General features: G+C 41.4%; 1 protein-coding gene across 5 annotated transcripts in view; it reads left to right on the plus strand.

Moving 5' to 3' along the window:
- cd99l2 (CD99 molecule-like 2) overlaps window positions 1–27,087 on the plus strand; it is a 39,036-nt gene extending 11,949 nt beyond the window's left edge. The window contains exons 2-9 of one of the 5 annotated variants that reach the window (XM_044183514.1): window positions 570–629; window positions 2,852–2,899; window positions 4,832–4,936; window positions 14,136–14,204; window positions 17,239–17,292; window positions 17,383–17,502; window positions 19,161–19,226; window positions 19,884–27,087. In XM_044183514.1, the coding sequence (XP_044039449.1) occupies window positions 570–629; window positions 2,852–2,899; window positions 4,832–4,936; window positions 14,136–14,204; window positions 17,239–17,292; window positions 17,383–17,502; window positions 19,161–19,226; window positions 19,884–19,945 (584 nt within the window). In that variant the 3' untranslated portion in view covers window positions 19,946–27,087. The other 4 variants (XM_044183515.1, XR_006376461.1, XM_044183513.1 and 1 more) reach the window with 4 other exon arrangements.
- Window positions 27,088–27,928: the final 841 nt, after the last annotated feature.

The following is a 27,928-nucleotide window of genomic DNA, read 5'->3' on the forward strand; positions in this document are numbered from 1 at the left end:
TGGTGTGAGAATTTGACCTCCTTTTTGAAAATGGCTGCCTCAGAAACGTCAAACTGAGACTTTCCCAGCGGCGGCGACATATTAATTAATCTGCCGCCTGTAGCACTCACAGATCAATGGACTATGCTAGCGGGCCCTTAGCCCTCAGGGAAAGATGCAGCTAATTTCTCTAGTTTTTTTCTGTCCGGTGTCCGGTTGCTACTGTGGACCCCTGCACGGCCACCTTAGCTCACTGACCTTGTCCCTGACTTGAGGCAACATGTGAGGTTAAATGAATGACAAATGAGTTCAACAATAATTGCATTATTTCCCATCCTTTCATCATTTGCAAGCCAGACAAGAAAGAGAGAGGATTAGGGTACTATGGAACAAGTTTGGCACCAACTGATTACTACAATGGTCATACCTCTACAAATTAAAGATTAAATCAAAGAGATCAGTTTTAACTTTAAGACACTCATACAGCATGCACTGAATCCTTTTTCGGTTTATGTGTCAGATTCAGTTTAACGTGTCTCCTTCCTCTGTCCCTCTCTTCTGTCCATCCCTCTGTCCTCTCTGGACTATAGTCCTGTCACAGCATGACTGGAAGCTGGAAGATGCTTTGGAGCATAATGTTAGTAAAGCGTGTAAGTACAACAGAACACCACTCACCTGTCTCACCTGTCCTCCTATATGTGTGTTGTTTGCATGTTCTCCATGTCCTCTGTGTTTGTTGGCGTTTCCTTTCACAGTGCAAAGATAAGGTGAACTGAGAATTCTATAGTCCCTTTCAGACATGCACCTCTTTATGTGAATCAGATGGCAATTTAACATGTTGGTCACTTTTACGTAAAATTCACAACAGTAATCTGTTGAGGTCAAACCTGTAACTTTTCTGTAACACTTTGAACATGGCACAAGTCTGAATTGAATGCAGATGGATTAAGGGCCATGCACACCCATGGTCCACCCACACAGGTGATTTCGCTTATTTTGGATGATTTATAATTTATAATATATAATGTTTTTTTATTAGCTCTCTTCTCGGGAGTGTGTGGGAGTGTCATCTCTCAAATCACACCTTTATTATTCTAATTGGTTCATGGAGTTCGGTGACCTCACTTAATGCCTAGCATAGTCTGCCCACCTTAAACCTGAGCAGAGATCTAATCAGTGAAAACACCTGTGCGGGTGTAAGGGGCCTTTAATGTAAGTCTACAGCAGTAGAAGGTAACATAGACAGAGATTAAATACAACTTGTTCATTGATCATTGTAATAAATCTATTATCTCAATCTTTATCTCTTATGCACAAAGAAGTCTTATGCAGTCTTCTTCTTCCCTGCCATTGCAGCATATATTGGGACATTACCGTTACCTGTAGATCAGTGGAAAACTGTGAAACCATTGGCAGGAATGTGTATTGCGTCACCCGTGTGTATGTGTATGTGCATGTGCATCTTCAGTGCGTGTGCATGAGACAAACAAAATGGGAACCCACCATTAAAAAGCTGCTCCAGAGTGCTACTAGAGGTAAAAAAAAAAACTCCAGAGAGAACCTTTAACTTTGTGCTGCAGCAGGCTTTACATGAATCTGCTGGCATTCACTTCAGACTTGTGATACAGAAATGTTTCCGGTCCTAACTAGTAAGATTGTCACTGTGACTTTTACGTAAAAGCAACATGGGTGGTTATTTAGACGTGAAGTGAAGTTACCATCAGATTAAAGGGGTGCATGTTTGAAAAGGCTATTGACAAAAAGCCATTTCTTTAACAGACAGATAAAGCCAGCAATGTTACATATTCCATGTCTAAAAAGGGCTTAAATGGGTGTTTGACCATTAGTTCAGTATATACTGAGGTGGGCTCTTATAATTATGAGAAAACTATCTTGTAATTATGAGATGCATATTTCCAAACAATAGAAAGCTATATCATAATTATGAGATCTGTCTCTCATAATTGCAAGAAAATCTTTTTATTAATTTATATTGGTTTCCATTCATTTTCTACAATATGAAAATCAGTAAGGAAACTCTTGAAATTTGCTTGAGTTGTATAATCCATGACAACATCAAATCTACATTAATTTCCATCAATGTTACTTTATCATTATGAGATAATATCATATGGTAAAGAAAGCTCAGAAACGACTGTATTTCTTAAGGAAACTTAAGGCAAAAGATCCATTCCAAGTTCTTGTTAACTTTTACAGGGGAGCAATAGAAAGCATCCTGACTGTAAACATTACAAACTGGCATGGGAAGTGCACGGCCCAGGACAGGATGGCTCTGCAGCAGGTGATTAAAAGAGGTGAGGTGTCTGTGCAGAGGCCAAATGATACTAAAAGACAATTCCCACCCCAGCCACAGTCTGTTCACCCTGCTGCCATCTGGCAAATGATACAGACGTATCCACGGTCGTACCACCAGCCTACAAAGCAGCTTCTTTCCTCAGGCTGTGAGACTCCTCAACTCTACCTCATCCTCTGACTACAGCTTGCATTTCGTAATACAACCCTGTGTTGTATAATGATAAATAAATGAACCTTGAACCTTGAAATGAATGGAAACCAATGGCCTGGAACAGTAAGACAAATACATCCCGAAATCGAAAAATGTATAGCATTATAGCAAAAAATGGGCTAAAACGTACAAACACACTTATATGGTCCTTTAAGATTGTATACAGGAAGCATGACATAGCCACATGGACTTCTTCACAACTGTAAAAAAGTGACTGTGGGACTTTAAATGATAGTGTACTGTAGAATATCTAATAATCACTTATGAATGATACCAGGTAAAAAATTACCTTTTTATATAATTATATAAATATAATACATAATTCATCTTCCACTTTCACAACAGTGATCCCTTCACCAAAGCCAGCAACACCAGGAGGAGGAGCAGGAGGAGGTAAGAACCTTGCAGCAGCTGCTGATACAGCGACCATTTAATTCTATATTCTATAATAATTGTATATATGATATAATAAAACACCAGCTTAATTCAATTAAATTTTATTTATATAGCGCCAATTCATAACAGAAGTTATCTCGTTGCATTTTTCCTATAGAGCAGGTCTAGACCGTACTCTTTATAATATTGATTACAGAGACCCAGCAATTCCCACCATGAGCTAAACTTCCTTTTAAGAGGCAGAAACCTCAAGCAGAACCAGACTCAGGGTGGCCATCTGCCGCTGCCTATTTACATGCAGAATTCTGCAGATACACGTACATTTTACACATACAGTGGTGTGATAAAGTATTTGCCCCCTTCCTGATTTCTTGTTTTTTTGTCACACTTAAATGTTTCAGATCATCAAACAAATTTAAATATTAGTCAGCGCTAACACAAGTAAACACAAAATGCAGTTTTTAAATGAAGGTTGTTATTATTAAGGGAAAACAAAATCCAAACCTACATGGCCCTGTGTGAAAAAGTGATTGCCCCCCCTGTTAAAACATAACTGTGGTTTATCACACCTGAGTTCAATTTCTCTAGCCACACCCAGGCCTGATTACTGCCACACCTGTTCTCAATCAAGAAATCACTTAAATAGGACCTGTCTGACAAAGTGAAGTTGACCAAAAGATCTTTAAAAACTAGACATCATGCCGAGATCCAAAGAAATTCTGGAACAAATGAGAAAGAAAGTAATTGAGATCTATCACTCTGGAAAAGGTTATAAAGCCATTTCTAAAGCTTTGGGACTCCAGCGAACCACAGTGAGAGCCATTATCCACAAATGGCGAAAACATGGATCAGTGGTGAACCTTCCCAGGAGTGGCCGGCTGACAAAAATTACCCCAAGAGCGCAGCAACGACTCATCCAAGAGGTCACAAAAGACCCCACAACAACATCCAAAGAACTGCAGGCATCACTTGCCTCAGTTAAGGTCAGTGTTCATGGCTCCACCATAAGAAGGAGACTGGGCAGTAATGGCCTGCATGGCAGAGTTCCAAGACGAAAACCAATACTGACCGGGAGCGGTTGCTAGGCCGGCAGCGGATCCGTAGAGTGGCGAGGACCAACTCTGAGTGGCACGGGAGGTGTCGTTAGTGGGGCCGAGGATACCGCTGGTTAGCTGGCAGAGCCTGAAGACCGCTGGGTATCTGGCAGAGCCGGGACAAGAGAGGCAAACAGGTTGGCAGAGATCCGCGAGGTGACGTGGCTGTGATCACCGGTGAGAGGGATGTCTGCGTCAGAAGAAAACCGGAGTTCACAAAGGGCAAAACAACTAGACAGAGCTACAACAGTACTTAGCTGTATGAAGCGTGGAGCCGTTACGTAGGGTCGTACAAGTATAAGGAGACGATCTGGCACTGGTAATGAGGTGCTGAGTTCGGTCTTTATGCTGTGGAGACTGATGACTAATTGGTGTCAGGTGCCCCGGTGATCAACAGCCGGCGGGAGCACGGGAAGCCAGACCAGGAAACACATACGAACACACACACGCACACTAAAGACAAACGGAGGACACACAAGACACACAGGGAGAGGAAAACTGCACTGGATTCTGCAGGGATCGCATGGCATGGTGGCTGACCATGACACACTGTCTGTTAAAAATAAGTTAACGCTGTTTACTCTATTCTTGGTTTAGATTTGAATTTCTGACACTATTTTCATCTGCAACACTGGGGGGCACAACGCAAATTCCACCTAGAATTTTAAAATAGTAATAATGTAATGGTAGTGGCAATAGTATAGTAGTGGAATGATAGTAACTATGACTATCTACCTGTGTGAAACAGTGCACTTGTCATAACTGAAGTCAGTGAATCTATACAGTACGTTCATATAATTGTATTCAAATACAGTTATGTCAATGTTCTGTGCAGAGCTTGATCTGGGGGAATCAAGTGCCACCACTACCACCAAAGCCCCACCCAAGATTGTGCCTAAAGTCCCCACAGGCACCAAGGCCCCAGTCAGTCCCAAGTCAGGTGAGAGAATCCACCTTCCTCTGTGTTTATAGCCAGCTTTCCTCCTGAGGCCTGTACCTCAACTGCGGAGTCGAGTAGCAGGCTTATATTAGAAATGTGCCTTTATTTCCCTGCTTTATATTTTAGAAACCAGTTTTCTGATCTGCTTTTGTTTTAATTTTCTGTTAATCCAAATTCAACATTTTGGTAATCCTCTGAATGTTCATCTAGCTTCACCATTAGGTCATAATTTTCATTTGTCCAATACTTTGGTTTATCAAATACCTGCAAAACTAATGACATTCCCATCAGTCTCAGCTTTACTTTGTGTTAGCATAGCTTATTAGCAAATGATAGCATGCTAACACACTAAACTAAGATAATGAACATGGTAAACATGGATGCGTTCTGGCACAGTAGTGAGCGTTTTGGCAACGCTCAGAGCCCAACACACAATCATTTTCGTTGTCAGTTGTTAAGCTACCGTCAGTGAAACTCAACACTCAACACAACTGCACAGATGTTTAACAATAAAAGACTTCCAGTGGCTCAAAGGGAATAATTCCTCCATTTCCTGGTAGGCTTTAATGTGAAATATGTGCAGGGAGTGTCATTGGCAGTAGCTTAACATACACTGAAAACATGACAAAGCTGAAGCAGTGGAAATGTACATTATAGAACAATAAAATAAATACATATATGCAACACGTAACATTTTGACTATGTGACAGCTATGTTAAGTACCAGCAGCCTGTTGCAGCAACTATGTGTAAGTTAAAACATAGATTAGTTTAAAAATAGTGCAGGAGTTATGCTATAACTTAGTAGAAATAGGTTGCACCATACAAGTTTGTTACAAGTTGAGATAAGACTTAAAATATACACCTCTCTTGAGCAGGTGTAAGCATAGACTGTATATATAGATTGACGACACATCTCCACTTCCTCCCCATAGACTGTAATGAAGCCAATACATCCCGGATACAGGAACAACCATCTTGCGCTTTTGACATAGTTGTCTGCGCAGTCGGTGTTGGAGCCGCGGTCGAGGTCCCGCCCATACACCTGGCCGACTCAATTGCGAGCAGAGCTCAGCTGTCAATCATGACGTGAAACACCGTTTTCAAAGCATTAAATAACTAGTTAGAACCAAACTGCTCAGAAACGGCTGTATTTCTTAAGGAAACTTAAGAAAGCAAAATTCCTGTGCCAAGTTCTTGTTAACTTTTACAGAAGAGCAATAGAAAGCATCATGACTGGAAACATCACAAAGTGGCATGGGATGTGCCATTACAAACTGATTAAAACCGCTCAGAAGATCATTGGTACCAACCTACCTAACATCAGTGATATCAGTGAGGTGCCTGTGCATTATGCTAATGCTGCATTAGGTGAAACATATGAGACAATGTTTGATTATGGTCGCCTTACTTCTGTTATAGTGTAAGTAGAAATGGTGCAACTGAACAAAGTGGGGAGTTTAGTGTCAAACTAACTAGTTACAAAGTAGCAGTTAGTGTTGACTTTACACTCGAACCTTCAGTCATATTTATGCTCAGCTAGTGCAACAGGCTGCATCTCTTTACTCACATAATGGTCTATATAATAATAATACAGTATCTGTGGGCTCCGATGTCCACACAATCCAGTTCAATAAAACAGCTAAAGACAAATCTACATAGGAACCAAAACATTTTACAGTATTTTTCAGGGGTTATTACCTTCTCAGTTTACAGTAATGTTTTTGCAATAACATTGATATGCTGGTGATGACTTTGACCTGGCTGATGACCCCAACAATGACATTGGTGACAAGGATAAGAACAAGGGGCAGGGAGGTGGGTGGTGTACCCCATAGGATCAGTATTTGTATTAGTTTGGTAACACTTTAAAATCATCATTATTTATGATGTCAAATGACTTAAAGATTTCATATGGAATTAAAGCCAATATTTGTAGAATATGAAATTTGCAAAATTTGGTTGTATCAAAAAAGACACGGTAGTAGACAGCAATGTATGCTGATACCCCCACAAAAAACATATGGCACCACAATAGCTTAATGTTCTAAAGTTCTACACATAGGGGCTTTAATTGATAGTAAGCCATTATCTAAGATTTATCAGTGATGTACAGTTGTTTGGTACAGGTGCCAAACCCTCACCATTATTAGTATACTGTAGCCTAAACCTATCCACTCATCTACACTGGTTATTTCTTTCTATTGCCATCTCCTAGTTTAGGACTTACATACCACCTGTGTCTCAATTCAACAAACATGCTTTTACAATGTTAATTTAGCATGAAACAACTTCCAGGGTGTATTTTTGTCCAAACTGGAGCCACAGAGGGACAACTCCAAAATGTATTATGTGTAGCTGCAAGCAGCAATACAGTGACCATTCTCCTGTTTAGCAGTGTAGTCACTGGGGAAATGATTACAAAGATTTTGTTCAGAAGTCATTTCTCCTAGTTAAAAAAACCCAAAATATTTAAATGTTCTAATGCCACCATTTGGATAAAGGTTTTTGCCAATTAAGTCTCATCATGCCACTGGATCATTCTACTAAATGTAGTGTGTTTTAATTTTATGGAAGTAATGCTTTTCTCAAAAGAGAGAATAGAAGAAAAAAAGAAATACAGTGCAATTGGTCATTTATCACAGTTGGTTATCGAGAAACAAATCTGGAAAAAGTCACACATCAAATATTTCTTCTCTGTAAAGCTTTTGTGTACATGTTAGGGCTGTCACTTTTTTAAAATATCTGTTTGAATGAATAACAGCTAAAAACAATTTGTTTAAATTAATTTGTCTATGTAGCTTAATCTAAACTATGTTGTAGAATTGACAAAGTTCTGTTCATTCGCAGTGCCTCTACTGCCTCACTGAGTGACAAGGTAACATTACTGTAAGCAAGGGCGTAACATTGGTTTGAAACGGGGATTGGGGGGCATAATAAAGCAGGGGGTCTCGGGGTCCTCCCCATAGACTGTATAAAACATGGACTTAGTGTCCGTGTCGTCACCCATAGGTTTCTGAAGAGCATTTTGAAGCTCAAAGTGGGCGCCGCCGGCCGTCGCCATCTTGGCAGCGCGTCACTCGGCCCAACTCCCAGAGCCTGGTTGCTGAAACACGCCCACCTAGCTCGAAGTTACCAAGCTTGTTAAGGATAAGAAGCTAGGCTATATACTACTCTGCGTTACTAGCTGGCTAACCCTGTTGTATGCGGTTGGCAGTCTGGATGGTACCTAGTCGTCGTCCCAGCTTATTCTTGAGGTAAGTTAACCTGAAACTATACAACAAAACTTGAAATAATGATTTATCTGTTATTGAGATTATACTACACAATATTTAAAATGCCTCAACGTTTTTTAAATATATAATTGTGGTAATTTGCAACACTAGATTTTGTCCAGACTTGCAGAAATTTGGCCAGTGTTACCGTGAATTAGCATAATATTTACTTTATACATGTCTAACGAACAATTTGAAGCAAATCAATTAACCTGAATTTAGATTTTCACATAACTTTAGTTGCGAGTCATTTATTTGGATGTCACTTGATTATAACGTTACTTATAATTTTAAGTTAGCGTTAATAAGCTAATGTTACCTTCATGTGATTGCATAGTCATAATTATTATTGCTGCTTTTTTTTAGCTTATTAAGGAATTATACCAAACAAGAAATTCGAAAGTCTGCAGTTCAATTCCCAATGTGGATGCGTCGGTGCATAACGGCTTACAGATAGATTGTAATTCCCTGCACTGCTATTTTGATTTTGATTTTTGTACTGCTAATGACAGCGCTGTGTGAGATATGGCTGTTGAGATTGAGGAAAAAAAGGCACTTTCATATTTGTTACAAGATGTTTTTCTTTCAGTTCTTGTTGAGATCATGGCCACCTGTGATGCCTCCACCACACCTGCTACACACAGCATAAACTGTAAGTACCAGTCTTGACTACTTGACAGCTGATTTTACATAGTTTGTCTTCAAAGGACAACAACAACAAAAAATGTTAGACTGTCATCTATATTTTGAAGTGTTGCTCCCTTGTTCCATTTTCTCCTACAGATGTGACATAATAGTATTGTAAACATGAAAAACTGAGCCATCCTTTATAGTTAACTTTGTATTTTTCATTACCTGAAGCATTTATTACACTAATTTATTTTCCTCCCATAATCACAGTGTGGACCATTGGTGAGAGCTGCAGAGACTATGGGAAGCAACCTTAGCATGCTGGAGGCCCGTGTCTGTTGGTTTGGCTGGGGTGGACTGCAGTTGAAAGGCCTTGTCACCTTTATTTTCCTAGTCCCTGCGAGAAGAGCAGCACCGGATGTCCTCATCATCCACTGTGGCGGAAACGGTATGGGGGAGGTCAGCAGTGTCAAGCTGGTCATAATGATGGAGGACCTGCTCCAGCTCCACCTCCAGCACCCTGGCATGAAGATCATGTTTTTGTCTGTGACAAGGCCAGGAAATTTGTCAACAGTGCTACATAGCTTAAATGGTGTTATGATTGAGCACCCTCTGTCATGGTGGGTCACAAAGCCCCCCCGGTCTTTGTATGTTTCTGTGTACCTGTCTTTCCTCGTGTGTTCTGGCTGTCCCCTGTCTGTTGTTGTCTGTGTTCTGGCTGGCTCCCCGATCTCCCGGCTGCAGTTGATTACCGGCACACCTGTTCTCCATCATCATCTGTTACAACAGTTTATCTACTGGGCTCATCCACGCTTCCAGCGCCAGATCATCCTTCGTACTTCAGTACGAGTACACGTAACGGCTCCCGCAGCGCTTAGACTCTGCTCAGTCGGATCCTCGGGGAGGCCACGGGTGACGCCGGATTCAGCATTCATCCTTGTCAATAATTATCTGCACAATAAAAACCGTCACGTTCATCCAGCCGTTTTCTGTGAGTTCCAGGATTTGGGTCCTAGAAGCAGCGAGCAGGCCAGGCTGACCGTCAAAGCCGCCGGCTCGCAGCAGCACCCTGTCCTCGCCACCGCCGGCTCGCAGCCGCACCCTGTCCTCGCCGCCGCCGGATCGCAGCAGCCCCTTGCTCCCGTCGCTGCTGGTTCGCAGCAGCCCCTTGCTCCCGTCGCTGCTGGTTCGCAGCAGCCCCTTGCTCCCGTCGCTGCTGGTTCGCAGCAGCCCCTTGCTCCCACGCCGGCTCCAGGCCCGGCTGCCCCGCAGCAGCCCCTTGCTCCCAAGCCGGCTCCAGGCCCGGCTGCCCCGCAACAGCCCCTTGCTCCCAAGTCGGCTCCAGGCCCGGCTGCCTCGCAGCAGCCCCTTGTTCTCAAGCCGGCTCCCAATCCTGCTGCCCGTCGCCGGCTCCCAGTCCTGCAGCCTTACAGCAGCCTCCTCTGGTCCCTGCTAAGATGCAGCAGCTCCTTGTTCCCAAGCCCAGCAGCCCCATCACCAGCTCCAGTCCCTGCTGAGTCGCAGCAGCTCCTTGGTCCGGAGCCGGCTCCCAGTTCTGCTGTTCAGTCGCCGGCTCTCCATCCCGAGGTTCAGTCGCCGGTTCCAGGCCCAGCTACCCAGCCGCCGGCTCCCTGTCCCGAGGCCCAGCCGCATCTGCGCCATGCCTTGATGCCCCGCCGGTTCCAGGTCCAGCCGCCTCGTCGCTGGCTCCCGGCCCTGTCGCCTCGCCACCCTGCCTTGATGTTCCGCTGTCGCCAGCTCCACGCCCTGGTGTCTAGTCGCCGGCTCCCCGTCCTGACATCTCGTTGCCAGTCCTCGGCCCCGCTGTACCGCCATTAGTCCCTGAGTGGATGGGCAGGCCTCCAGAAAGGGTCAGTCCTCGCCATCAGTCTCCTGCGACTCTCAGTGTTCGTCGTCGGCCTCGAGAAGGGTTCCGTCTTCGTCGCCGGCCTCCAGAAGGGCTCACTGTTCTCCATCAGCCTCCTGTGACTCTCAGTGTTCGTCGCCGGCCTCCAGAAGGGCTCAGTGTTCGCCATCAGCCTCCTGTGACTCTCAGTGTTCGCCGCCGGTCTTCTGTCTGGCCTTCGGATGGTGACAGTCTCCATCACGGACCTCGGGAGATCAGCTCCAAGGTCCCCAGCTCCGCACCTGTCCAGCCGCCGGGCCGTCCGCCCGAGGCCCCCAGCTCCGCACCTGTCCAGCCCCCGGGCCATCCACCCGAGGTTCCCCGTTCACCTCACGTCCAGCCCCCGGGCCGTCTGCCCGAGGTCCTCAGTCCGGCACACGTCCACTTGGTCTTCTGGCTGGCTCCCCAATCTCCCGGCTGCGGTTGATTACCGGCACACCTGTTCTCCATCATCATCTGTTACAACAGTTTATCTACTGGGCTCATCCACGCTTCCAGTGCCAGATCGTCCTCCGTACTTCAGTATGAGTACACGTAACGGCTTCTGCAGCGCTTAACGTAAAGTTTCGGTTTTGTTTCTTGCCGCAGTAATAACCCGTTTGTCCTGATTACAGACTCTCGCTCTGCCAGTGACCATCGCCCCACTCTGCCCTTCCGATCACCCGGACCTCAACTACCACGCCACTTGCGCCATCCAGCTGATCTTTGCCTCCGGACACTGCCGGCCATACACACCACACGCCCGGCTCCAGTGATCTTCCGCCTGGTCGGTTCTGCCTCCCCACTACGCTCGCCAGCCCGGAGCCAGCTCGCCTCATCTCCGTCCAGAGTGCCGTCAGTCAGGTCTCCGACTCTGCTCAGTCGGATCCTCGGGGAGGCCACGGGTGACGCCGGATTCAGCATTCATCCTTGTCAATAATTATCTGCACAATAAAAACCGTCACGTTCATCCAGCCGTTTTCTGTGAATTTCTGCATTTGGGTCCTAGAAAATTGCCCGCTTACGACACCCTCACATTAGACATGACAGTACTGGGCAATTTTTGAAAGATGATGTTCATTTCACACTTAGAGGAAATTATATGTTTTTAAGTACAGTAGTTAATTGCCTTAAAGACCACCTCCAAACACAGTGAACTGCTTACATTTGGCAGTGTTACTGCTTTTGAATTTGGCCTTTAGGACCCATTTTGTTACACCTTAACATAGCACTGACCGTCAAGGTTTTATGTTCATTATGGTTGTTAAAAAATAACATTTGTAGCCATAACATCTGTTACCACCTCTGCTCTTCCTCATTCCTACAATCCCAACCTTTATCCCCCTTTCCCTCTACCACCCCATGGACTCTGCAGCTCTCTGGGAATAGCTGTCTGCCCAGTCTGTTCATTTTATATGAATAAATGTGTTAACTTTTACATTTAGTTTTAAATATTGTCCAACTTTTTGTGTTTTGCCCTTTTATTTAAAAAAAAAACATGGTTCATATTTGAATAAATTCTATTTATATTTGTACTCCTTCTGTCTTTATTACTGACTGAAAATGTTAAGATTTCACGTTATAATCTGACTGAGTAGTTATGAATCCCCCTAGGAGGTATCATTTATTTGCAATGTTGCAAACTCTGAGAAGGTCTTCCTCAGGCAAATACACAGGTATTGTGAGGCTTATATAGTGAGGCAAAAAGAAACACAATCAGCTAATTGAATGCATCTGTGGCAAATAGGTGCATTAGATCACCCATATTTTCTTTCTTTTGCCTCACTATACAGTATTGGCCTCACAATACCTGTGCAATACCCACAAGAGCTTCTCAGAGATCGCAAATGAATGACACCTCCTAGGGGGCTTTAAAACTATTTAGAGTGCAGATAATTGTTTTCACAAGAGTATAGTTTCACAGTGAATAGTAACTTTACCGAAGCTCTGTCATAACCCGGCCCATAGGCCATGACAAAAATGGGAAAAGACACAAAATGCCAATAAATACAAGTTAGCTATTATAATAAAGAAAATAAACTTTTTTTTGGTGCTGAAACCAAAAGGCTTTCACACAGAGCTTCCCAGGTGCCTAGTTTACTGATAGGACAGCAGAGCATGCAATGGGTCAAACGTACAGTGCATTTTAAGAACACAGCTCATTACAGAATTTTTTATTTTTTTTTCACGTTTGAATGTTTGAATTTCATATCAAAAGTTATAGCCCTATCTCATGCATTCTTAATTGCTCATTCATTTACATTATGAAATTACTACAAAATGTAAAAAAAAGAAGCCAAAGCTCCACATTTTAAAATAAATCTGTAAAATGTACAGGTCCTTTTGTGTGTCAGAAAGATGAACGTTTAGGTAAATATTGTCTTTATCTGAAGATATGAAATCTGACTATTTACTGTAACATTTACAGTCTGACATTGTGGCATTTTACAGGTTCAAATTAGGATCAGACCAAACAGAGGAATAACTTGTTTCAGTTTACAGTGTCCAGAAATCCAGGGGAAATTCCAAGAAAGATTCTCCTCAGTTGTTCTGACATTCCTGTAAAACTTCCAAAGCCATAGCACGTACAGCTCATTAAAAAACTATAGACAGTACCTGTAGCTCCACCATCAGGACAGTTGTCCCCATATTTGCATATACATTCTTTGGGGATAGACCAGATTGCTGTGCAAAAATTATTAATTTATTGTGTGGTTAACGGAAAGACAGTGTCTGTAAGAAGAAAGACACACAGTCTGTTTGAATAAGTACTCTGTTGTTTAGTGCTACTTAAGAATTTAACACTCTTCCAAGTAATTTCCCTCCAAGTGAAGGAGCTTATTGTTTTCATCTGTTGTTCATCATTCCCTCCCACTCTGCTGAAAGAGTAACACTGTCCTCTGCTTCACATATATTCGTTACTTTTGCATTCTAAGTTTTCTTTGAGTTTAACTGCTGAAGACCAAAATATAGTTTCAGTGTTTTATTAGCTGAAGTCCATCCCCATATGCTTTTAAAAACATTTTTTTCTATATTTCATTCTCAGTTAATATTTTATATTGTTCTATATTTCTTTAATCAAATAATTTCTTGTATGAAGTCATCTTGATTCTATGAATTAAATCTATCATAATTATTATTAATAAATAAATGTACCTAACAGAGCAGCATGTTCAAGCCAACAAGAAACCAAATGAAAAGATTGTTTGTGCTAAACACTGATAATTACACATATTGAATACCAGTTTCTGCATCACATACACCAAATCACTTTAACAACCCCATAACTGACAAATGAAGGCTCTGTACAAATTCAAAATGTTTATTTTCCTGTACCTTTAAGCAGTTAGTTTATCATTTAGTTAAATCTTCATCCTCAGTGTGGTGATTATCTCTGTCCCCTCTTTCAGGTTTACTTTCTGACGATGATCTGAACAATATTAGTAAAGATGGTACCTACAAACCTGACAAAGGCGAAGGTAATGTCTGTACCTTTGTAGAAAATCTATGTATAACTCGGTAGCTACAGAATATTAACCCTGAAGAGAGCGCAGCTGACAACTAGGGAAAGACCTTGTGACAGCATGGAAAGACAGCTGACAGGTGGAAAAGACCCCAACGGGGCTGTCATGGACTAGCTAACCATGACAGCAGGCTCCGTCATTTTGATTAGTGAATAGGAGGCACCCCATATAGCTACGGAAAATTAAAAAATGAAAATACCCTATTGAGTCTGCGAGAGCGGGGGCGGAAGATGACTCATTGACTGACAACCTGGTAATTGACCCTGGCATGAACATGACGATGAATCAGATAATCGCAATGGCACCTACAGCATCAGCTGCGGGACAAAAACTCCAAACATGCAGCTGTGGCTGGTCCAAGGTAACATCCATCAGAGGTCTAAAAATACATCAAGGGTGGATGAAGTGTTTGAAGGATGTGAGGCCGGGGCCTTGCATTGATACTTATCTCTTGAGGAAAAGGTCAAGTCAGTCGAGTGAAGCTCAGCGGCAGGACATAACCCGCAGTCCACCGAGCATCTATACCCCAAAGGCCGAGGATAGTAATTCGAGCACAACATCTAAGAACCTGGAACCCAGCCAGCCGCAGCCTGCTACGGAGAAAAACATCCAAGGCTATTAGGTCCTGGACGAACTCTGAGAAACAGCAGAGAAGAAGCTGAAGAAAATTAATGATCTGATCTACTCATAGGGGGTGGAAAGGTTTGGCACAAAAGAAAGAGGAAAGAAGGAAACAACAACCCCTCCCAAGTCCAGAAGGCAGCAAGAAATTGTGTACCTGGTCAAAGAGAGAAGGGACTTGAGGAAACAGTGGAAGAAATCCTCACTAGAGGAGAGATCTGGCGTAAAACTCCTGAAGCAGATCTAAAGGAACGACTGGGAAGACTGTGGAGAACAGAAAACATCAGAACTCGACGCAAGAAGAAGGAGAGGGCAAGAACATCCTTCTACAAAGATCCCTTCAGATTTGTGAAAGGTCTCTTTACAAAGGAAAAGAGCGGGTCACTCAAGGTGTCAAAGAAGGAGCTGGAGGACCACCTGAAAGCAACACACACAGACAGCAAGAGACATGAGCAGAGGGTGATACCACCAGACATGCCACCCATTCTTCAGCCAGAACATCAGTTGGATGACAGCCCTCCAAGGTGGAGCGAGGCCGAGAAAACTGAGAAAGGCAAGGGCAGCTTCAGCTTCTGGACCAAACGGAGGTCCATACCAGCTGTACAAGAACGCTCCAGTTATCCTACGTTTCCTGTGGAGGCAAATGAAAGTGGCTTGGAAAAAGCAAACCATCCCAAAAGCATGGGAAAGAGCAGGGGGAGTGCTAATCCCCAAGGAAAAGGATGCCTCAAACATCAACCAATTCTGGCAAATCAATCTCTTGAATGTTGAAGGAAAGATCTGCTTTAGCATTGTTGCTCAAAGGATGACAACATACCTGAAACAGAACAACTTGATTGATACGTTAATACAGAAAGCTGGTATACCAGGCTCCTCTGGATGCTTAGAACACACAAGCATGATATGGCATCAAATCTAGACTGCAAAGAGGGAAGGAAGAGATCTGCACATCTTATTCCTGGACTTAGCCAATGCTTTTGGATCTAACCCCCATTCTGTCCTCTGAACAGCCTTTGAGTTCTTCCATGTGCCAATGACCATTACACACATGCATACACAACATCGTGGCAATCATTGGAAGTGGGAATAATGGCAGGGTGTACCATCTCCCCTCTAGCCTTTACCATGGCAATGGAATTGATCATCCAAGCTTCCAAATGGGTTGTAGGAGGACAACGTCTGCAGTCTGGACAGCAGCTACCTCCCATTCGCGCCTACATGGATGACATGACCACCCTGACCTCAACCATCGCATGTACCAAACATGTACTGGAAAAGCTTCATGCCAACATAAAGTGGGCACTGATGAAGTTAAAACCCAGCAAATCCAGAAGCATCTATCGTCAGAGGGAAACTCCGATGAAACACCCATCCCGACAATTAAGCTTTGCTTAATTAAGCATTGCTTAAGGCAATGGTACAACGCAAGCCTCGAGGACTCAGACCAGAGGGACCAACTGAGGGAAGAAACCATCACAGGCCTTGTTACCATAAACAATACCTTGCTTCCTGGCAAGCTGAAACTGTGGTGCCTGCAATTCAGACTGCTCTTAATCTATGAGGTCCCCATTACCAAAGTCGAGAAGCTGGATCAGGAAGTGGCTTTGACTCCTACGTTGCCTCAGCAATATCGACCTGTATGGGAAAAGTTCTCTGGAACTGCCTGTCTCTAGCCTCACTGAAGAGTACGAATGTACCATAGTGAGGCTGGACATAACCCTGACCGAGTCTCAAGATGATACAACAGAAGCGGCTGCTCCCAGACTGGCAACTGGGAGGAAGTGGACCCCGACTGAGGCTGTACAGCAAGCAAAATCCGCTCTCAGGCATGGAGACATCGTAGGACAGGTGCAGCTGTTCCATGGGAGGCTACAATTGGTGAAGCGAATGAACATAAAAGGCTGAAGTACTCAGACCTAGCAGCTGAGGCAGTACAATAGGCTGGTGAATCCAATTGCTCCCCTTAGAGGTTGTTTTGCAGAGGTTTTGTAGCCACAGCAACAACCAGGCTACTGAAGTGGTTGGGAGTCAGAGGACAGGCCTTCCGACAAGTCGTCAGGTCACTGTCAGAGACTTCTGAGTGAAGCTGCAACTGGCTGTGGCTAAAACCTGGGATGCCAGGTATCGCTGTTGAGCCCTTTGGAGGTGTTGTGGGCCTATCTACGAAACACCAAGGAAGGAGGGTGCCCACCTGATGACCCCAATCAAGTGATTACCCCTACCCCCACTCAAAAGGTCAAGAAAGTGCCAATTATTCTAAGGGATTGTACTATCGAGTCCTGTACGCTCAACTGAAGAGATAGAAAAGACCAACACTGCATATAACAGACTAACAGCCCATGTTCACATCTGAACTGTTTTTTAACAGGTGGACATCCAAGTGGTGACAGTGACCAGAAAAACCAGTATGATGACAATAGTGGTGGGTTTTCTCTGTCTGTAGTGTTCATAAATGCATGTCTGTCTGTTTGGCTGCCTGAGCTTACTGTTTTGTGTGTGTGTGTGTTTCCAGAGACCACAGCAGAGGTGGGCACCATTGCAGGGATTGTCAGTGCAGTTGCCATGGCACTGGTGGGTGCAATCAGCAGCTACATCTCCTACCAGAAGAAGAAGCTGTGCTTTGGTATACAGCGTAAGGCTTTTACATTATATTCTGTTTGGAAGCCTTTATGTAGGGGTAAGTAATATTTTATGATGGCCTAGTCTCATAATCGATAACCACACTAGGACCAAAATATCTGCATTGTGTTGCACCAGCGATAAGTAAATCCATCCAAGTCAGGAAAGTGCCAATTAATTGTGTGTAAAGTCCTTCCTAAGTTCTTAGTAACTTATAGCTATTTTCAAACTAGTTATTTAGTGAATCTGGTTTCACCATTAAAACTTAAAGCTGCTCTAATCAATATATACTTGTCAAATTACCATGTGTAATGTGAAAAGTGTCATTTATAGTGATGAACTCACAGAGAATTATCAGCAACTCTGCAGTTCCCCTCAGCTCTACAGAGCTTTTTGCCCTCAGCTCATTGTTTTGGTCATTGCTAATTGGTTTTACGGCCCATAACTTTACTGTTTTGGTTCAGTCTAACAGCTCTCATCATCCTGGTTTCCAGCAGCAGCAAGCAGCTGTTAAAATGCTTTTTATAGCATTAAATAACTAATTAAAACCAACTTCTCACAAAAATGAACACTTGAACATGTCCTCACCTGTCCTGTCCCTAGTTTTATGTTTTCCTTTGATTCCTGTTTTTCTGTCTGCTTCCTGTTTTATTTTGTATACTCACCTCTTTTCATGTGTTGTGTAGTTTCGCTTCCTGTCTTTGTTTTTCCCGCCAGTTTTGATTGTTTGGCCCACCTGATTAGTTTCACCTGTGTCTAATTATCTTCCCTCCCTTGTGTATTTAGTCTCTGTGGTTCCTTTGTTTCTTGTCAGTTCGTCTTGGTTCATGTGCTTACGTTTCAGCCATTTTTCCCTGTGTTTGTTCTTTGTGTTTCGGACTGAATTCTTGGACCTTGCCTGTTTTATGGACATTGGATTTTCTGCCTGCCTCCTTTCGGATTTGTTTGCCTGTGTTTGGACTGACTTTCCTGGTTGCCTGAGTACACTGTAAGCCTGTTGTTCTTTGTAGAAACGGTTTCAGTCGTAGTCATCTGGACACTTTTCAGAATCAAGATGTTTCGGCTCCGATCCGGAAGTCATTCTCAATTGTGACAATGGTCTGAGAACTCCGAAATTTAAGCTACTCTGTGTTGCTTAAGCCCTGCCCTCAGGAAGAAGTCAGGAAGACTCCTTCCTGAGGGCAGAGCTTAAGCAGCACAGAGTAGCTTGTGTTCCCTGTTACCCAGCTTGAACAGTGTGATAGAACATACATCAGCATGATAAGAACTACCTAAAATGACAGAAACCATCTTTGGGGAAAAATGTATTTGACGTGTATTATTATGCTAACTCTTGATGCTACAGTGACTTCCTGTTTACATAATTGATTGCTGTTCATTGAACAGTGCTATAGATGTTTCCTGGCAACCAATTTAAACTACCAACCTCACCGAGAACTTAGGAAGGATTTTATGTTCACACTTTTTTATTTATTTATGAATAGCTGGTGCAACCCAATCCTGGTGCTTAACACCCACTCATCAGTTGTAGTACTAGTAGTAAAAGCATTGTAAGTAGCAGTACATACAGTTGCAGTAATAGCAGTAGTGGCAGTAGCAGTGGTAACAGGAGCAGTAGCACAGTAATTGCATTTGTTTATGCTTACTAAATGTTTTGTTGCATTGTGACAGAGAGCCTGAATACTGACATGGTGAAGGCTGAGAACCCTGAGGCTGTGGTGGCTACAGAACCGCAAGGTAAACACATCTCTACTGCACTCTACTCACATCTACTATACACTCTTTTCCAGTCTTATCTATTACTATAGAAGCCCAAATATAAAACAATATATTTTTCTAAAAAATACAGCAAAAAAATGACGCGTCTCCACTTCCTCCCACTGTATAAAAATGAAGCCATAATATCCCACTGCCATTTTGTGCTGGTGACGTTATTTGGAACCAGAGTCTGCGCAGTAGTGATCAGGGTTGGAGCCACGGTATCGAAGTCCCGCCCATACACCCGGCCGACTCAATTGCGAGCAGGGCTCAGCTGTCAATCATGATGTAAAACTCTCTTTTTTTATAGCATCAAATACCTAATAACTAATTAAAACTAAATTTATCAGAAAAATGAACACTTGAATATACATCAGCGTGATAAGAACTACCTAAAATGACTATTGTTGGGGAAAAATGTATTTGACGTGTACTTTGATTTTTTTTTTAGTTTGGCCCATGTCCCATCCGCTAACATGGAGGGGACAGGGTTTATAACCTATACTGCAGTCACCAGGGGGTGAATGAGATGTTTTGGCTTCACTTTTGGGGAACTGTCATATCGTCCATCTTTATATACGGTCTATGGTATAAACCACTGTCTCTATTTTTTATTTTTATTTTTTGCCATTGCAGTCCAACAGACTCTCCTGGAGCCACCCAATGCTGAACCTCCCACTGAAGATAATGCTGTGTAACAACACACACAATCTCTCACACAAAGGTCACGCCCTGCACGCTCGCACACACACGCACACGCGGACACACACACACACACACACACACACACACACAGCCATGCTACAGGATAGTCTATTGTGTAGCATGTCCTTGTTGATCCTGTAAAAGCTGGGATTTGTATTCCTTCTATGCTGACTGTGAACACACATTTTTTTTATTGTCTGCTGTAAACATGGCCAACAGTGTATCAGACCTTGCCAAATGTATGCGTATATAATAATTTATTGTTTACTGTTTGAACACCACTAACAATGTTGGTTTACAGTTATCCAGCCTTCAGCATGTATTCTGTGATTTCTCTCCTGTGAACCTGGGCTTTGGTTGTAACATTTTGCAGTGCTCCAGACACAGTGAAGTTGGAATACTGAGGGGGGAAAAATACAAAAAGTCTTATTATATGTTAGGGAAAGAAACTCCTCTGGGCATCTGGGAGCATGTCAAGCTTCTTTGAGTTCACAGGGAGTCAGTGTTCAGTGAATTGGATTGATTAAATTTTGGGACACTGAGTCAATGACTTGCAGCATGATTACAAAGCAGAGCCTGTTAATGGCAAAGATGCTCATTGCTCTATACAGAACATTTTGGGAAAGTTTAAGGCAGCGGAACGTCAAGTGAACCAGGGAGCGCTGTAAAACAGCCAGTGTTTTATCTCCCCCCCCTTTTTTTTTTTTTTTTTTTTTTTTTTTTTTTTTTTTGATGAATGAAAGTTGTGAATTGTAATCAGCAATATCTGATTTCCTGACTCTGAATGGAATACAGTAGTTCTCAGTTTCCCCCTTTTGACATATAACTGATTATTTGTGGCAAGTCATAGATGTTACTTTTGTTGACGCACAATGAGTTAAATCAAATCTAAACCAACAACACTTTACAGAATCCATAATTTGGAGGTTTGTCTTTACTCTCCACAGATGTGTAGAGTGAATGGAGAACATTTAACAATATTTCCTAGATTTATATTCAAAGCCTTGTAGCAACTGATTATGTAATCACTTGTGAAATGTTGCGATAAAATGTGTAAATGGTCAGATAATGTAGTCATCCATTATCACAGTAGCCAGTTGGTGTTACTTTATAAGGGAAGTAACATGTTAAACTAAGGGCATAGCATGTACTCATAGAACTACTTTATGTACCGTTACATCATGTAATAATGATGACTATCAGTTTGAATTTCTCTTATTCCTACAAAATGAGACATTTTGTAGTTAATTTATTACATTTTCAGTTTACTATATTATCATTATCTTGTCATAATCAGTGATTGCTATTTGACTAGTTTAATTTTGTTTACATTTTGACCCACTTGGTGCATGTATTGACCTTTAATGGGCTCCACTACTTATAAAGTCCATTGATGGGTGAGGTACATTCTCATAGAACTGGAGTTACTGCAGGTAACTACTGTTTACATCATGTGACAGTTAGCCTTCATCATTAGTTGCTATATACTGCTCCATCTACACCTTCATTGTGATATTATGTCTATCTTGATGTACAAAGTTGCCTTATTCAGATTTGGATCATTTTGCAGAGAGGAAAAATAAGGCATCTAAACATTTCTGTGTACTTATAACCTGTGGCTTTTTGTAGTGTAAATAGCTACATATAAAGTAAAAAGGTGAATTCTTTTTTTTCAAGTAGCCTTTAATGACAATGTCTATTGAAGGAAGCCTAGAGAAGCTGGGTTTTCCAAAGTGGTGATGGTGAAATAATTGTAATTGTAACAGTGTCAGTGAACCGTGCATGAGTGGTTGACAAAGAAAAAGCTAAAATGTTAAGTTAAAGAAGAAAAACAAATTAAGTTTAAAAAGAAAAGTTAGATTAACATTCAGCCCTGTAATGCTAAGAGTTCAGGAACTTCAACATGGTGCCAAATATGGAACATCAAAAAGGACTCACACTTCATGTAGCATAAAATGATGCTAGCTAAATCAGTTCCACTGCAGTTAACTTAAAAATGCACAGCGTGTACTTCATTTCTCTGGTAATTTGAAAGGGTAAACTATTTGAAAAAGAGGAAACCTCAGCAGGCTGCGACAAGGCTTGTGGATAGGCAGAACATGTATGAAATGTGATTTTTCTTGACGATACAACTGCTACATATGTTTTATTGTGTTAACATTGAGGTGTCAGTGTGTGCAGAAGAAGTATGAATTTATCTTCATTGCATAGTGACCATTTTAAATTTATCATTCATCATTGTAAGAAATTCTACTGGGAAGATTGGCATATGTATAAAACTAGCATTACATCAGCAGACAAGCTAAACAGATTGTACTTACTGTAGACCAGACCGCCATTGGCCCAAGCATTTATGGAAGCCCCAAACAAATTGAATAAATTGATAAAGACAAAGACTACAACTTTAAGGTTGTGGTGCGTTACTGCCACCAATTGTCGATCAGTGGAATAACATGAAACAGTAACCTGCATGCATACTAACAAAACAGGACATACTCTTAAAGAACATTGCTCCATAGCACTACTGTAGTCAAAAACTTCACAGGGCACCCTTAACCTGATTACTCTCATAATAATAGGTACTAAACTGTACCATAGTGGAATAAAATACTATACATACTGTATATTCCCAAAAATGCAAATTTGAATAGTCTAAATTACTTTCACAAGTCCAGCTCAATGTGCTCTACAAAAAAGCCTCTTGGACCACTAAAGTCTGCCTAACTAGATATTCCGCCATTTAGAATTTTTGACATTTCCTCCTAAACCATAGGTCCGATTGCTACCAAATTTTCGGTGGATCATCATTAGATGAAGCTTATCAAAAGTTAATGAGCTTGTTGATATCTTATTTAGTTTTCAAGATACTTCAAAAGGGGTGTGGCTCAGCAGATAAATAGATCAAAGTCAACAACTGTTGAGCCAATCATCACAAAACTTACAGGATATGTCCACATAAATACCTGAAACATACCCTGAAAGTTTCATTCAAATTGACCACTAGGGGTGCTCCAAATGCAAACAAATAGTGTGGCATAACACAAATCAGACTATAAATCAGGCATTGTTTGTCTAATCATCACAAAACTTACACCCTGTAATTGCCACTTGCTGCAGTATTTTCTGAAACATTTTTTTTTTTTATCGTAATCTGTGAAATCATCAAAAGTTTGCCCTATTCATTACAATTATTGCCTCAATATGCTTCAAACAAACTAGTTCGTATGAGGTGTAAAAACAAAACCTGTACTGAACAGTGACACTGGAAGGTGGGGTTGAAGGCTGCCCTTATAGCCGCCTTTAGGCTACCACTGACTAATCACTGCATAAAGTGGGCATGATTGACAGATTGTCTTATTCGGGAAGGTTACGCAGCTACCACCTCTCTGATACAGCAAACACTTTTTTTTAGCATACAGAGGCCTATAAGGTGTTTCTTTGATATTCCCCTGTAGCTCGGCTTTTGGTAGACTTAAAAATGGCCAGCAATAGAACAAGATTTACAAGAGTGGAAAAGTGAGGTATTTGTGAAAGATAAAAATATGTTAGATGTTTTAAGTCAAAGAGGAGTTTGAATCGGTTTCCAATGCCACAAAGACGATACTGGTTGAGATAGTATGCATTTAAAAAAAAAAAAAAAAAACTAGTACTCAGTTTTAGTTGTGTAGATGAAGTTAGCAACAGTAGTAAGCTTTAAGATCTTGAATAGTGTCGACGAGTGCTTATGGAAAGTTGTGATGGTTGTACATATTACATAAGTACATATGTTAGCAGTTCTGTGTTTGTACTATTAGCAGTGTATAAGTGTGTGTAACATAATAATGCTCTATATTGAACTATACTCTTTAGTGTTTAGTGTGTGTGTTTACACTCATCACGTGCTCTTTTTACACTTTGTACCCAACTTGACTTTTCTTAATAACTTAAATTTTTGTAGATAGTTACTGCTTCATGGTGAGTGAGCTTGTTCTGTACTGCCAATGGTTTGTTGTTTTCCTAAAGACTCGTGGACTCATGTATGTTCCTGAATGAGAAAGCTTTTGTTTTGGTGGCCTGAGAAATCAGTCACTGTTTTCTATACCGTCTGATATTTAGTCTGTCCTTTTATAGCACTGATCAAAATCTCTAGTGAGACTTATTGAACTGTACGTAGTGGACTTACATTATTCCACAATGTAACATCAAACTGAATATTGTCGCGTTCACGTCATGTATGATGGAAGGTAGCAATGGGAAAGATTTACAACTTGAGAATGTTCACTTTATCAGACAGAGAACAAAGACAGTTGTATGATTGCAGTTCGTTGTGTGAGGGTTAAAAAATACTGTGCATATAGCACTCTATCCATTAGATTTGTGTTTGTTTACCTTGAATGATGGACTTTGGCTGACGTGAGGCATCTTTATTTGTTTGCTTTTTCAGCCACTTCTGTATTTTCAAGGTGGATATTTCTGAGCTTCCTGAAAAGCATTTCCCAGCGAGTGGGAGCGAGTTTCCCAGTCACAATTATGACTTGGGCCCTTTGCATGGTTCTTGTGCTGGTCTTTACACTCTCATGCACACTTTTGTAAATCTCCACAATTATGTTATTTTAGTTAGTGCTTGAACAAATAAGTTAGTGGAAGCAAACGACACCCATACACATGTGACATGTATGTGACATTGGTAAACCAACTATCATTATGCATTGAGAGGTGAATGCGTGAAGGATTTTTTGATTTCGGCTCTTGGCCTGAATGAGTTTAAAATCCCTTGCTGTATCGTGTCATTTCAGAAACTGAGGGAGTATATGTTGTATGAGTGTTGGCCTATAAAATTAATGTGTTACGTATTCGACAGGATGCAGTCGATTGTGTCACTCCTCTAAAAGCCCTTAAACACTCCAGCTGCTTGTCAGTCTTCTGAGTCTTAATACAACACTGTTGCCTGATATCAGACAGGATTGTCAACTCGTTACAATCCCTTTCCATCTTCAGTCTGACATTGCCTCCACTCTAACCGATTTCCGTGGGGGAGGGGGATTCGATTCGTTACCATTTTTTTCATATCTTTATTCTAAGATAATATTAGCAAGGCTAATACTGTCATAACCACAACGTAATTATACAGTTTGCTTTTGGATTTGTTTTGGAACATGAGACAACGGTGTAGACATTTAACCTAGCTAAAGTTAGGATGTAGTTAAACAGAACACTTGTTACAGTAATGTTAGCCTAATTATGTCGCTTGAGAAGGGGGCAAATGCAAAGCTCACTGAAAACAACAGAAGCTGAATTGAAATTACCTTGTTACCTTACCTTAGTTGTAGTGGTTGTGAAATCTATTTATAAATGTGATATCTAATTGACCAAATTGAACCCCCCCTATCTGAAAAATCTTTGTGTAATCAGACCTTGAGAGATGTCAATGCTGAAACGTCATCTGATTTTAAAATAGAGACTGATGAAGCAGTGTTGCACATAAGAGAACATTTAGAGAAACTAAAGTCAAAGGAATCTTCGTTTTTAGGGGGCTTTAACATTTTAAAGCAATCAACATGGTTTTGAGCTGCTGTTTGAACTGAGTTACAAACTGTTTAATTGATCCACTCACCTTGCAAGAGTCATGCATGAATAACCTCTCTGCCCTATCAGCTGTAATTCAAATGGTGCTTCTCTCTTTGCCTTATACCCTGCACAGTCCCACAGGGACATGCAACAGTATTCATTTAACACCCCATAGCTGCACCTGAGTAAGAGCAACACCCACAGCTTTCAGCTCCTTTGTGTGGTTACCTTGGAAGAATGGGAGGGGGAAATGGGTACAGTACCCAGAGGACTGATATGGTGTTGGTGTTTTGTCAAGCTCAGGCTGCTGAGAGCTGAACTTCACACAAAGCAAACACAAAATAACAAACCTTTCCGTTTACTGAATGTATTAAATGTCTAGCAAAAACCTTTGGCTTGTAGCAAAAATACAAATTCACCAAAGATGTAGAATTTATTGAGATTGACTTTGCCTTTATGTATTGGGATCAAATTATCTGTTTTATAAGAAAAAGGTTTTGAAATAATCATGAAGGAAACGGATTGAATCTGGGCTTGAATCTGAATGTTACACAGATGTCCTCACGTGCATGTCTCAAGTGCAACATTTGAATTAGTTTGATGGTTAGATGAAGACTTGATGGATTAGAGTGAAGAGTAGAGTGTTTGGGAATGTTTTTTTATGTCCATGAAAAGACAGTACTGATGCACCTGATATCTTACAAATAATGTGTAATTACCTTTACAATGCTCACTTAGATACACAATGCGTGAATGACTCAGTTATTACTGGCACTGTGGATGTTGGTACTGCTTTAAGATTCAGTGTGGACAATTATCCTGGAACACATGCCATACTGCTGTTAGAAGCTGGTTACCAGACTGTACAGACAGCGCCTTTATGATGTTTGTTTAAATTGCAAGGTCATAGTTAGTGTTGTTGTATAAGATACTGTACAGGTGCGCATGACATTGTGTCATACTATGATACTGTTGTGGTGATGGGTCATACCATTAGACTGAGTTGGGGGGACAGATGGAACGTGTATGCAATTCCATAGCAAGAAAGGTCCAAAGATGCAGCAGCGGTGTCACTGGATTAGGTTTAGGGACCATATAGATATGGAGAGGGGGATATTTTACAAAGCATACTAAAATAATCAAGGCCGTCATAAAAAAAGTTAGATTTCAGCTCACGTTTTACATAGTACAGTCAGTGACTGGCTGAGACAGTCCAGGTTTGCACAGCCATTACACAATATACTGTTAACTCGCTTTGTAAAGTGTCTCCCTAGACCTCCAAACTATGTATGGTATCTGCATTGTATTATATGGCTTTGCAAGGCTAAGTGTCACGTACAACACATATGCACCTATCCAGTATACTGTTCTCATACACACTTTCATGCATGCTTTTCTCTCCATACTGCAAACACAGTTACTTGTAGCTTACAATTGTTGAACTCTGTGTCTTTCTGACAACTGAATGTGTAATAGTGAACTCTGCTTTCTTCTCTCTTATTTCACTATGATAACTCTTTGGCAATATGTTACAGGTACTTGTTACTAATATGAACCAATAAAAGAAACCATTTAAAAAGACAAAAAAGAGGCTAGAGTTTTGTATTCTTCCGTTTTATCTTTAAAATGGAATGTCTAAAGTGATTATGGCTCATTAGGGGGTTTGGCATTTACACAATATTTACATCAAAAGATAAGATTTATATGATCACATGCCACAGGTAGAAAGTGTGATTTATAGGTTACATTTCATTAGAACAAAGAGATGTCATTACAATGTAAAAATACATAGATAAGACAAAAAAAAAACAAGACGACAGAGGTGTTAGAGGGTTAAAACTGATGAGTTTTTATTATTTAGAACAAGTCCTGCTATTTTAATGTGGCTTAACTAATCCAGGCTAACATGATGTTAGCCAGCTAAAGTTATCCTGTTAATTCTCATCCAACTAATTTGATTCTTGGAACACAGAGGATTGATTTATTAATATCAACTGTTAGTTATTGTGAATAACTGCACTCTTGAAATAAAGGCAAAATGAGGAGAGTTGAAACCATGATCAGCACTCATTATTGGCTAAGTGCTGATCAAGTGATTGTTTTCATAATTGCTGGTGTGGCACTACTGCTACAGTCAGCATTTTTTCACTGCAGTTGTATAATTAGTTTAAAGCTGAAGGACCACCTTAAACATATTCTAAGTATGCAGTGAAACCTGCCAAAAAATCTGTCATAAAACACATTAAACTTGAGAGATTTAATTGATTGCATTCAGAGCCAACAGATCGACAGAGGATGCCATCGCCACTGCCCTCCACTCAGTCTTCACACACCTTGAAGATAACAATTTCAGCTAAGCATTAAACACAATCTCTCCCATGAAACTGATCGGTTAACAGCACTCTGGGCTTGAGTACCGCACTCTGCAA

The sequence above is a fragment of the Siniperca chuatsi genome, linkage group LG22 (assembly GCF_020085105.1).
Source record: "Siniperca chuatsi isolate FFG_IHB_CAS linkage group LG22, ASM2008510v1, whole genome shotgun sequence".
In the NCBI taxonomy this organism is placed as follows: Eukaryota; Metazoa; Chordata; class Actinopteri; order Centrarchiformes; family Sinipercidae; genus Siniperca; species Siniperca chuatsi.